At 37.2% G+C, this 13,454-nt stretch overlaps 1 protein-coding gene across 2 annotated transcripts in view; it reads right to left on the bottom strand.

Annotated features, from left to right (window-relative positions):
* Positions 1 to 458: 458 nt before the first annotated feature.
* Positions 459 to 13,454, bottom strand: part of LOC6040287 (muscarinic acetylcholine receptor DM1) — a 205,593-nt gene continuing 192,597 nt past the window's right edge. The window contains exons 4-6 of one of the 2 annotated variants that reach the window (XM_038255988.1): positions 7,018 to 7,195; positions 6,769 to 6,956; positions 459 to 2,802 (exon numbers count right to left, since the gene is read on the bottom strand). In XM_038255988.1, coding sequence (XP_038111916.1) covers positions 1,989 to 2,802; positions 6,769 to 6,956; positions 7,018 to 7,195 — 1,180 coding nt within the window. In that variant the 3' untranslated portion in view covers positions 459 to 1,988. The remainder of the gene's footprint in view (positions 2,803 to 6,768; positions 6,957 to 7,017; positions 7,196 to 13,454) is intronic. The other variant, XM_038255989.1, reaches the window with a different exon arrangement.

Genomic DNA, 13,454 nt, shown 5'->3' with positions numbered 1-13,454 from the left:
ACGGTGCACTTCATCAAAATTTCACTAAAGTACTTTTTGATTGCAAATTTGATTTTACATCGAAAAATGAAGTTGAAAAATTTTACGACCAAAATTTCGATTTTTTGAAAAAATCAGTATTGATTAAAAATTCATAACTCGGTCAATGATTTTGCACAACCTGAAATTTCTGAAAAGTTGGCATTTTATGTCCTCTAAAACATATCAAAAATAAAAAAATAAAAATAGTGTTTTTTGTAAATCAAGTTTTAGTGATAAAGTTAAATAAAAAATCACCAAATTTTTTTACCGTGTATTATTTTTTCCAGTGTAGTCCGTATCCATACCTACAACTTTGCCGAAGACACCAAATCGATCAAAAATTCCTTCAAAAGATACAGATTTTTGAATTTTCATACATCATTTTTGTATGGACAGCTGCCAAATTTGTATGGAAAATTATATGGACAAACTAATGATGCAAAATGGCTTCTTTGGGCATACCGAAGGCACCAAAAAAGTTTCAGTCGGATTAAAAAATACAAAAATTAAAATTGAAGAAAAAAGACCGATTTCGTAGAGAATTGCTCTCAAGCAGAAATGAATTTCCGCCTTTTCACCAACTCCGAGAGTGTCGGGAAGGGAAATGACGTTGAATCACTTGACTGGCGCGAACGCCTTTGGTCAGATTTCTCCGGGGGCGAATCGCAAGTTCTGCCCGTTCACACATGGCTAACCGGGAAGAATGGACGGGATTGTTGCCTGATGGCCTAGAAAAGGGTGGAAAGTTCGAATACGATTCTCCATTCTCGCCTCACAAAGAAAAACTATTTCACGCTTTCGAGCACACTTTCCAGTGCAGTGTGTTCAATTTGGAAGTTGGCTCTTGACGACGTCTCAAGGGAAAGTAATCGGAACTCTCGCCTCAGGAGGGGCCCTCGCGGCTAACAAGGGTTTTTTTTTTTGTTGGAATTTGTGGAAAAGTTTTTATCTACGAATGGATGCTTTCCCAGGAACACTGTTTTACTTCGTCGCCTAAAGGAAGCTCATACAGAGAAGCAAATCCACATGAGCCTTGAGGCGAGCAGGATTCGGCTGGAGGACTTGGAATTCAACATCGCTTCGTTTCGTTTCGGCCTCAGGTGATGAAAGCTAAATGGAAAAGAGCTGTATTTTATGTTTCTTCCACCTTATTACATCCACTGGAAGGGCTTTATCTGCTCTACAGAAGAATATCTTTCTTCGACTTCAACCCGTTTGTTCTGGGTGGGATTCGTTTTGTTCATTCCTGGAGCGAAATTTTGCGATGGAATGTTGGAAAATTTCTTCATAGTTTTTTTTCACATGTGTGGGATGTGGTGAAACGAGTTGGATGGACTTAAATTGTTTCTTTGTTACCTGGCAGGCAAATTGGATGCCTGATAGAACTTTGCTATGTGTGATTGGCTGTATGATCTTGGCTATTTGAATTATTTAATTAACTACTTGTCTTGATTTCTTGGTTAACAATTGGTATTATAAAAATCAAAAATCAAAAGAAGTTTTTGTTTTCAATTGTGAAAAGTAATCGAAAGGTTCCACCCACCATTGAACCGCCCAAAATCAAAATCCCACAGTATAATAATTATTTTACGTCACTTTTCATTGATAAGTGCAACCCAGCCAGAGGGCGCCTTTTTCCACGCTGCGCTAGACTCTACCACCCCTCAAGCGTTTTGGTTGGCCTAATTAATGGCTCCCAGTTACACACAATGCAACCCCATCGATACTATCCAAATCCATTCATCCTAACCCATCCATCAATGAAGCTTTCACAACGTCACGTGTGTCATCATAAGCTGACTCTGGCTCTGTGGGATATTTAAACCGCCGCACCACCAGATGCTTTCGCGTTTTGTCATTTGAAAAATTCCACTGCCGGGGATTTAGTGGGAAAAATATCGCCTATCAATCCCCCTCTCTCCTCCCTTCGAACCAGTCATGGCCAAGCCGAGCTCTTTCGTTCTAACTTAATTATAAACGCCCCGTGTCATCGCTTCCCGGTTCCGGGTGTGCCACTTGCACGTCAGGATGCGCACGTACGTCCGCCGGAAGGACGCGTTACACAGTGCATAGCAGACCGGGTTGATGGTGGAGTTGATGTAGCACAACGCGTAGAAAAAGTCCCACAGCTCCTGGGGGATGCAACCGGTGCAGGCAGTCAGGGGCTTGAGCAGCACCAGGATGTTGTACGGCGTCCAAGTGATGATGAAGCTGAGTAGGATCGCCGACAGAGTTTTGGCCGCCTTTGTCTCCTGGCGCTTTTCCTGGGACTTTTTCTTCTTTTTGACTTGCCGAGCCGTCTGAAGCATGTTCGCTTGGTGGATCTGCTGCGCCTTGGACAGCGGCTTCGGAATGATCTTGGTCGTAAGGGGAAGCCGAATGTCCGTGGTGGCCGTCGACTGTCGTCGACCCACCGGAATGATGTAGTCCGAGTCCCGCGTCGGAAGTGGCCGCCTCGGAGGAACCGTCATCGACATCGGCACGTCGTCCTGAATCATCTTGATCGAGGGCGCCCGCTCGTCCCCGGATCCACCCTCGGGCGGTAACCTGATCAAAATCGTGTAAACCGAATCCTGGCTGACGGAACGCGAGCCGAGCCGGTTGCTGTTTGGAAGTGAGCGCGAGTCTCTTGGTCCATGCATGTCCTGCAGGTGGTGGGACATCGGGGGCAGCGTGGGCCGCATCGGCGTCGGCGAAATGTCCGGGATCATGCTGACCACGTTGCCCCGACCCCCCGTCCCCGTCCCGTACGGATCGCGGATCACGTTCAGCGATGTGCATCTGAAGAAGGGGAACGGAAAATCGTTAGCAATCAACGCTTCAAAGAACCCACCACAGCTACTTGCTTGCCCAATTAATAAACACACACAGTGATTTGCTACGAAAACATCGAACCAAATTTGAAATAAAGCACATTGTGTGGAACGAAAGATAATTTTTGAACAGAAGCACAGTCCACCAACTGAGTACGCGCGCGCTAAACGTGGCAAGGCTTCCCAACGCGTTTTGACTCTCGAATAAGATGCAGTCTAGTGTTAGGAAAATTTATCTCAACTTAACATGAAAAGATTACAACTTACAATCCTTTTGAAAATATCTGGACTAATTTTTAATTAATACCATATTTTTTTAATTTTGACTCAAATCAAATTTTAGATTTTTTAGGTAAGTTTCTAAGGCCATTAGTAGAAAATTTCTAATATGAGATATGATATATTTGAATGTGTATTTAATAAAAACAAAATGCTACACAAAACGAACAAAACACTGCACAAAAACGGACCTAATTTATGCTGGTTAATTAGAATTTTCAACCAAGTCTTTATTTAATTGAACAATTCCGAGGAATCGATTGGTAATGGTGAAAATCCGCGGAAAAGGCCCGTTTAAGGCCGATTTGCCCTGTTTTTGCTGTTTTTATTACACCCAAAGTTAAAGAACGAGGGGATAGTCCTCACGAAAAGAAACGTGAGGAAAGTGCTATATTGCGAGAGTATAGTCCTCTCGCGTGTTCATTCGTTCATTGGAACAGTTCATCCTTTGAGTGGCTTATATGGACAAACGACCGCCACTTAGTCATCGAACCATGGTGGCCCATACGGCAAAGACACGGTTCAATATGCCGAAGGTCTGGGGTTCGAGTCTCGATACCGGTACTTTTTTTTTGATAGATGAACTTTTTTGTAAAATGAACCATGAGTAAAGTACTCACGCTAGTTTCGGGATTTATCCTCTCCGACCGCACACAGTACCATTTTACTATCGAATCGAGCTCTTTATCCTCTCGTATGCCGGTGCTCAGTTCTGGGTGTAGTATTAGTAGTACACCCAAAATTCAGAGTCGAGATAATCGTTCTCTCAAAATTTATTGAGGGCTCAGTGCCAAAATCGATAGAATAATGGTACCAACTCACACCATCATAACAAATGAGTTCATTCGTTAGTTGAATCAATAAATCTACAACAAGTGTCATACATCGACTTCTGACTTCTCCATGGTCACCAAGCTGTGGTGGCCGAGGCAGCTAAGTCTTTGGATTGGTTTGTCAAAGGTCTCTGGTTCGATTCCCGTTGTCGACACTTTTGGTTTTTTGTTTGACGGATGAACTTTTTTTGCAAATGAACCTCGAGAGAATAGTTCTATCGCCCATCTCGAGCTGTGTTCTCTGCGTCCGTGAATGGTACCACTATTCTCTCGAATCGAGACCATCATTCTCTCGGACTAGCGCTGCCAGTTTTGGGTGTAGAGAATTACCCATATGAGATATGTTATATATGAATGTGTATTTAATAAAAAGAAAATGCTACACAAAACGAACACAACACTGCACATTTGGAAAAATCGAGGCAAAAAACGGACCTAATTGATGCTGGTTAATTACAACTTTCAACCAAGTCTTTATTTAATTGAATAATTCCGAGGAATCGATTGGTAATGGTGAAAATCCGCGGAAAAGGACCGTTTAAGGCCGATTTGCCCTGTTTTTGCTGTTTGTATTTGTATTACAGTAGTTGATCGGTAACTGGGCGTTGTTTAACTGGGCTGCTTTTTAACTGGGCGCTCGATAACTGGGCCGTAGCCCAGTTAAAAAGCAGACAAACGTCAAAAAACCAAAACAAACCAAAATGACCGAGGGGTTAATGGATGCAAAAAATCATATTCAATAAATAAAAAAACTTTTTTCAAACTTTTGTTTAATTTCAAGTTAAAATTAAGAAGTATGAAAAGTAGGCATTGTTAATAAATTTGAGTAACTGTTATTTTTAAATTTCATCTGGAAAATATTATGCATCGGTGGTCCCCGCGTAATTTTTTGTTTAGCCCAGTTAACGAGCAACATTCGGTGACTGGGCTACGTTCTCAGCCCAGTTACCGAACAACTACTATAGTAGTAAATATATTGCAGAAATGTTCAATGTTTTGACATAACTTTTTCGTCTCTCTTCTCTTCACCATCGAAATGAGTTTCAGGTATATTTTGCGGGTTCTCACCATCACATCACATCAGAAAAGTCTTGGTTGAAAATTCTAGATGACAGGCATCAGATAAGTCCGGGTTTTGCCTCGATTTTTCCCACTGTGCACTGCACTGCTCGATTTTTTTATAGCCATGGAGGTTTGAGTGTTGAAGCTTCTCGCGTCTCCATGAAAGTGATTAGAAGTGCTTTTATGATTTTTTTGTGGAAACGCACTATGCTGGAATACAGAATATTTTGGCTTAACAAACAGCAATTATGAAGCTTTGTTTTAAGTTGAATATTAAACATGATGGAAATAAAGCAACAACATAAATTTTAATTTAAAAACTTATCGGTCATGATCAACGATGAAATAATTCATATGTTTATCATGTTCATATGACTTTAACATAGCACTCATTGAAAGTGAAATTCAAAAAAAATTTCTTTTCTATTTTGTAAGAAATATCATAAAATAAGGGATGTTCTCTAAGAAGCGAGAAAAGTTCACCAGTTTTAAAATAAAAGTATTGTTTTTTTTTTAATAATTAAATCGAACAATTACAAAGCGTAGCTGCTTCGCGTGAACAAAGGTTTATTTGTAATTGTTAACAAATGCATAAAAGTCATTCCACCTTAATCATACACAAAAATGTGCAAAATTAAAATCAACATTTTCTGATCAACTTCAAATTTCGTGGGGCTCTTCACCCAGAATTGGGCATCGGTATCCAAAAGGGTAAAGATCATGGTTCGGTGCACTGTGAACGGATGGAGAAGATAAATCCCGAAATTACCGAGAGTACTTTGCTCGTGGATTCATTTTCCAAAAAAAAAATCAAAAAGTGTTCAAAAGTGTCGACTCGAACCCGAGACCTTCGAAATATTGTTCTGCGCTTTTGCCATTTCGGCCACCACGGCACGGTGATTACGTGGCGGTCATTTGTCCATATAAGCCACTCAATGGGATGAACTATTTTAATGAACGAATGAACACGATAGTGCGAGAGGTCTTTAATCTCGCCAAATAGTACTTTCCTCTCGTTTCTTTTCGAAAGAACTATCCGCATGGTCTCAATTTAAAAATAGAGGGTTTTCACAACATTCACGAAAAATACGGCAACAACCTAAGCCAAAAAAGGGGTGGTCCAGATTGTAACAGCTGCACAAAATGAAGTTGGTACACCCAAAGTTAAAGTCCATGCGGATAGTCCTTTCAAAAAGAAACGAGAGGAAAGTACTATTTGGAGAAAGTAAAGACCTCTCACGCTACAACAACAAAAAATCGTGTTCATTAGTTCATTAAAACAGTTCAATCCATAGAATGGCTTTTATGAATAATTGACCGCCACTTAATCACTGAACCGTGGTGGCCGAAACGAAAAAGGCGCAGATCAATATGCCAAAGGTCTCGGGTTCAAGTCTCAGCATCAAAACTTATTTTTGAAGGGTGATTTTTTTTTGGAAAATGAACCCACCAGTAAAGTACTCTCGGTAATTTCGGGATTAATCCTCCCCGTCCGTTCACAGTGCCATTTTACTACCAATCCTCTCATATACCAATGCCCAGTTCTGGGTGTAACATAGCTTGGCAAAAATTAATGGTGAAATAAGATTGAAATGGCGACGACTGGCCACCCTCAGCCCTCGTTGGAAAGCCTTGAACCACGCGTACAAACCGACACACCGATCATCGATTCTAACACAGCTAATAAATCCATATCAAGATATAAGAAGCAAGAGATTTCGTTCCCGTCCCGCTGGAGGATGGGCACGTGGGTGGTCTACCTGGTAACTGAGCTTGGTAAGGGAGTTTCTATGGATACAGGTGTTGCATACCCAAGATCCGAAGGCTCCTCGGCGTCGTACGCGTACTCGTCGGCGTCGTCCCGGCCCGAGTGCCACCACGCGATGCACCACTCCTTGATGCCGCCGAAAAAGGTGGCCGGCTTCTTCGGCAGTCCGTTGGTGCCGATCTGGAACGAAATGGTTTTGAAAACTCTCCCCGTACTGCTGAAATAACGCTAAATAACTTACGCTGGACCGCCGGGACAGCATCCCGTGGCCATAGCCCGAGTCCGAGATGACCGCGTTGGTCATGTACACGCTCTCGGCGTCCGCCGACGACTCGCTCCGGGGTCGCCGCCAGCCGTCCGGTTCGGCGTTGGTCAGTTGCGCTATCGCGCCCGAGTGATTGACCGCCGTGTTCTCATCACTGCAAATGGGAAAAAGGAAAATATTTATGAATAAATTGATGAAATTCGTTCAGAGTTTGACAGACGATAGTGATGCCGGCTGACAAATCCCTTTTGCAATCTCTTTTTAAGTTTGTACCCCGTTGGTTGGTCAAAATCAAACTAAAAAGTGACGAACTGTCACTTTTTACACGGTGCTCACGCACACTATCAGAACAAACGTTTGATAGTGTTTGTGAACTCCGTGTAAAAGGGGGTGTCAACAGTTGGTGTCCAACCATCGGGGTTTGAGTGTAACAAAAAAACAACAGAACAACAACTAAAAGTTAAAATTAGATAAAGGAACTGTAAAGAAAAACAAAACAGCAGAATAACTTAAAAGTAAAAAGAAATACAGGAACTGCAAAATGAACCTTTGTAAAAAAGAATCTTCTAATGGAAATTTGATAACAAAAAAGCCCAAAGCCAAACATGAAGCCCAAACAAGTCTGCTTCCAAGAAAATGTCCTAATCACACACGCGCCCCTCGCAAATCACCAAGCTCAATAATCAACATAAGCTCACTCGAAAGCCGTTAAGTTTCCCAAGAACGCCGCCTGCTATTTTCTGCCGCAGCAAACATTTCAATCTCGCAAATGTCACTTCAGATGTAAAACTGTCACACATTTCCTGTGTCGTCCCCACCCCTTCCACGTGTGTCACAGAGGTCCGTCACTGTCAGCGCGCACACACACACACAGATCCGAAGCCCAGCTGAAGAAGGGACCTTGTTTTTCAAACAAAGTTTCGACGCTGGCACAAACTTTCCCTTCGGTTAGTGTGTGTGGGTGTGTGCGACTGCAAAGACAACAGAGAAAGAACATCCGCAGCGAACACACACACAAACTTTACAAAGTGCGACATGCATTTGATGGGAGTGATGGATATGTGTGTGTATGTAGATGTGTGTTGTATTTGTGCTCGTGTGTGCCCGAGCCGAGTCGTTGCATAGAAGTCCAACTTTGGGGGCCGTTTTACAGAAATCCGTTGTTTGACTGGTTTGTTCGTTGGTTTTGCAGGCTTTAGTTGTGGCATCCTACTTTCGATTCGTTTATGAGTTTTGTAAGTGGGTATCAAAATGGACTAGCCTATTAGGTTTTACGCCGACTCGGTTTTTAGGTTAGAAATTTGACAGCTTGGCTGCACTGTTTACATTTTTTGCACGTGTGTCTTAGCAAAAATGTGTGTGCGTGTGCGCTCGTGACGTCACGCTGTAAAACCTAATTGTGACGGTCGCTATACTCACTGATGTTTTGGTGCAGTGATCATCGAATCACTCATTTACAACACTGACTATGACTTAAATTAGGATATTTTTACTTATTTTTTGGAAAGTTTTTTAAAAAACATTGGAGTACTCGCTGTCAAGCAGTTTTTGCTTTTCTTCTTATGGAGCGAACTGTCAAAAACTGCTCGACGGCTTGTATTTGGGATGTTCGAGATTATCCGACACATCCAAGAATTTTGAGTGAGAGACTTACCAAAGAAACATATCAAGGATTCAAAATTAAGACAACTGACCAGGGGCGCCGACTAGTCCAAAATGTTGGGGGGGCACGGTTGTTTTCCGAAATAGATAGGTAAGAGTGGCGATTAGATGTTAAAGTGTCTTGTATATCACGAATTTTAAAAAAAATATTACGATGTGATACGATTTTTTTTATCCGGAATCCATTTTTTTTTAGAAATAGATTTCTAAATTATCGTGATTGAGAATGTTAATTGGGGGGAAATTTTTATATGTTTGGAGGGCAAATTCCTTCTCATTGGCATATTCTCACTTATTTTCTAGAAGTAACAGTCAATAATAAAAATAATCAGATAATTAAAAATTCAACAATACAAATATTCAAAAAATAAAAATAAAAGTAGAAAGCAAAAAAATAAAACATCATCTAGAACATCATAAATTTAAAAATACAAATACACATTTAAAAAACATCCATTTTTATAAATCTGCAATTTTGAAAAAAATAACAGATACACAAAATTCAATATTCCAAAATAAAAAAAAATTAAAAGAATTAAAAATTCTAAGGTAAAAAAAAAACTCATGGCTTGAAAATGTTAAGAAATCAAAAGCAAAAATTCAGAAATTTAAACAATCAGGAACTCAGGAATAACAATAAAATTCAATGTTTAAAAAATCGATAATTTCAAAATTATGATACATCAGAATTTAAGAATTTAAGAATTTAAGAATTTAAGAATTTAAGAATTTAAGAATTTAAGAATTTAAGAATTTAAGAATTTAAGAATTTAAGAATTTAAGAATTTAAGAATTTAAGAATTTAAGAATTTAAGAATTTAAGAATTTAAGAATTTAAGAATTTAAGAATTTAAGAATTTAAGAATTTAAGAATTTAAGAATTTAAGAATTTAAGAATTTAAGAATTTAAGAATTTAAGAATTTAAGAATTTAAGAATTTAAGAATTTAAGAATTTAAGAATTTAAGAATTTAAGAATTTAAGAATTTAAGAATTTAAGAATTTAAGAATTTAAGAATTTAAGAATTTAAGAATTTAAGAATTTAAGAATTTAAGAATTTAAGAATTTAAGAATTTAAGAATTTAAGAATTTAAGAATTTAAGAATTTAAGAATTTAAGAATTTAAGAATTTAAGAATTTAAGAATTTAAGAATTTAAGAATTTAAGAATTTAAGAATTTAAGAATTTAAGAATTTAAGAATTTAAGAATTTAAGAATTTAAGAATTTAAGAATTTAAGAATTTAAGAATTTAAGAATTTAAGAATTTAAGAATTTAAGAATTTAAGAATTTAAGAATTTAAGAATTTAAGAATTTAAGAATTTAAGAATTTAAGAATTTAAGAATTTAAGAATTTAAGAATTTAAGAATTTAAGAATTTAAGAATTTAAGAATTTAAGAATTTAAGAATTTAAGAATTTAAGAATTTAAGAATTTAAGAATTTAAGAATTTAAGAATTTAAGAATTTAAGAATTTAAGAATTTAAGAATTTAAGAATTTAAGAATTTAAGAATTTAAGAATTTAAGAATTTAAGAATTTAAGAATTTAAGAATTTAAGAATTTAAGAATTTAAGAATTTAAGAATTTAAGAATTTAAGAATTTAAGAATTTAAGAATTTAAGAATTTAAGAATTTAAGAATTTAAGAATTTAAGAATTTAAGAATTTAAGAATTTAAGAATTTAAGAATTTAAGAATTTAAGAATTTAAGAATTTAAGAATTTAAGAATTTAAGAATTTAAGAATTTAAGAATTTAAGAATTTAAGAATTTAAGAATTTAAGAATTTAAGAATTTAAGAATTTAAGAATTTAAGAATTTAAGAATTTAAGAATTTAAGAATTTAAGAATTTAAGAATTTAAGAATTTAAGAATTTAAGAATTTAAGAATTTAAGAATTTAAGAATTTAAGAATTTAAGAATTTAAGAATTTAAGAATTTAAGAATTTAAGAATTTAAGAATTTAAGAATTTAAGAATTTAAGAATTTAAGAATTTAAGAATTTAAGAATTTAAGAATTTAAGAATTTAAGAATTTAAGAATTTAAGAATTTAAGAATTTAAGAATTTAAGAATTTAAGAATTTAAGAATTTAAGAATTTAAGAATTTAAGAATTTAAGAATTTAAGAATTTGACGTTTAAAATGGAATCCCAATACTCAATAATGCTGATTTCCTGTCTTTTTTCGGCATATTTTTTGAGGGTGCAGTTAAAATTTCTACAGCCTTTTTATTTTTTTTTAAATCGAACATTAATGGCAGAAGGCGATACACTTGTGTTTTTTAAGATTATAATGTGAAATTGTCTCAGATTTGGTTTTAATTTGTCTGTTTCTCAGTAAAGCGGTGCGCTAGTTTTCAAAAAATTACTTTTTTGAAACAATTGTATTTTTCGGCTAAAATTGGTATAGAACGGTTAGCGGTTAACAAATGTATTTGAAATCTTTTCAAATCGTTCAAATTATCGAATTTATCAGCATTTTTGTAAATGTAAAGCAGTCAACAAATGACCATTTTGAAAAGTGTTTCAGTTTATTTTCGCTAAATCCTGATCTACAATGGCAAATCGCTGAATGTTGCGTTTGAAAACATGATGATTGTTTTCTCAAGAGTTTGCGTAAGTTTGATTGTAGATGAAGTGCTATGGAAAAAGTACATTGGTTTTGTTTTTGAAACAACATGCACAGATAGAAATCTTATGAGCAAATCCGTTAAATCTATGTTGACGACATCTCTCAAATCATTTACCGATGACTCTGTGCTCTTGTACTAAGCTTACTGATTTGCCCTAGAGAGCACAGTGCATCTAAATCCAGAAAATTGTAAACGATTTTGTTCAAAAACTTTCAGCGATTTCAGTAACAACAAATGTTTTTGAACTATTTTACGGATTCGCTTACAAGAATTCTATCCGTGTGTACAAACAATGTTCCATTTAAGTTTTAGATATTATTTTCAATTATTTCTGTGATTTTTTTTATATTTGATATAAGAATATTTTTCTTCCAAAATTTCTGGGGGGGCACAATGTATGGGGTGCCCCCCAGCCAAATTTTAGGGGGGGGCAAAAAATACCGTGCCCCCCCAGAGTCGGCGCCCCTGCAACTGACCCTATCTAGACGGATTCAGTGAGTATGGTTGGCTTCAATGCATGGTTGTTAAAATTTAAACAATATTCTGAATCACCCATGAACTCCTTCGAGTTAAGACCGGTCCTCCAAAGTTTATCTTGAGGTATGACCAAGCAAGAGGTCGGAAGTGTTTGACCCCGGACAATACCCGCATAGCCTCAGTGAATTATATTAGTATGGCCTGGATAGACCAAGGACTCCCTTGAGTTATGACCTGTAGATCTACCGGCGTAACAAGCTAGAGGTCCGTTAGTAACCATTTGAAAGGACTACAAACACTTATTTTGGACATTTTCAACTGCTTGGTTTGATTTTCAAAATCTTTTATTAATTTTTAATGAAAAGTTTCATTTTAAAAATGGAATCAATAGTTTCCGAGATATCGCAACCAGCAGTTCTGCTCTTCTGATTTTTTTTTTTTTTTTTTGCAGGGTTGCTTTTCCTTCATAAAGTTGTTTTAACTTGCTCAGATACAGATTTTCCTGTAGGTTTGGGCGTCCGTGTAAGTTTCTGGATCTGGAGTTTGAAATTATCTAAAATTCTTTCCAGGTACCTAGCTTTTTCTGAAAAGCCTTAATTAAAACCTACAACTTTGCCGAAGACGCAAAATTCCTTTTGCGATTTTCAAATATCCACATGCCCATTTGTTATGACCATTTCGCAAAGTTGTGAAGAGCCTTGTATGGAAAAATAGGAAAAACTAATGATTAAAAATGGACATGCGTGGACAAAATCTCATACAAATAAAAAAATACGAAGAAATGTCGATTTGCAAAAACGTAAGAATTACTCGATGACCTTTATAGACATACTATAGCTTGTATCTACGTTCAAGGTGTCATGTAATAATTTCAGTTCCATTTTTCGATAAGGTCACGAGATGAAGGTAAACATTACAGACTCATAACGCTTAGAAGCAGATACTCTCGATTATGCAGCCCAAACTGGAAGGTAGCACCAAAAGTACGCCTCACATCATTGGCATGCCAGAGGTCATTTGGCTGGAATGTCTATAAATCATTCCGGTGTATCACCATCGTCGTCTCCGCCGGGAAGGGTCCAGCAAAGACAAAATCTGACCGAATTGCCCAAATAGACTGGACACACGTCGTCGTCGTCGTCATCGACGACCCTATCCAAACATCCCAGGACACTCTCCGAGTAGCAAAACTCGAAAAAGGTCAATAACGGTGACATGTTTTATTTGCTTCTTAGATTCCTTCGAGGGAAGGTGGGATTTTCAAAGAACAAGAAACTTAAATATTGTCAGCAAGCTGGTCCATTTCTCCACTACCGAGCGGCTTATTATTGACATAAAGCGATTTATTTATGACCCCGAGAGGGCACATCCCGGACTCGGCTCTGAATAACATATTATTCGACGGGGAAAACAATCGACTCGAGTTGACCCATTTAGCTGGGTTGCGAAATGGTCCCCCGAGTATGCCCCGAAATGGCAGTTCGTGTAGCACATCGATGATGAATGGGTTCCTGGGAGTACGTCGAGGATGATTGTTTGCATGTTATCGGGGTACATGTCCTTTCAATTCATGGGAATGTAATAATATCAAATTGTATGTGGTTGTCCATGGTTAAAAAATTGAGTAGGAGATACATTTTTC

This window comes from Culex quinquefasciatus, chromosome 2 (genome assembly GCF_015732765.1).
Source record: "Culex quinquefasciatus strain JHB chromosome 2, VPISU_Cqui_1.0_pri_paternal, whole genome shotgun sequence".
Lineage (NCBI taxonomy): Eukaryota > Metazoa > Arthropoda > Insecta > Diptera > Culicidae > Culex > Culex quinquefasciatus.
Note: the sequence above shows the minus strand (reverse complement) of the source record. Positions and strands in the feature narration are given on the sequence as shown.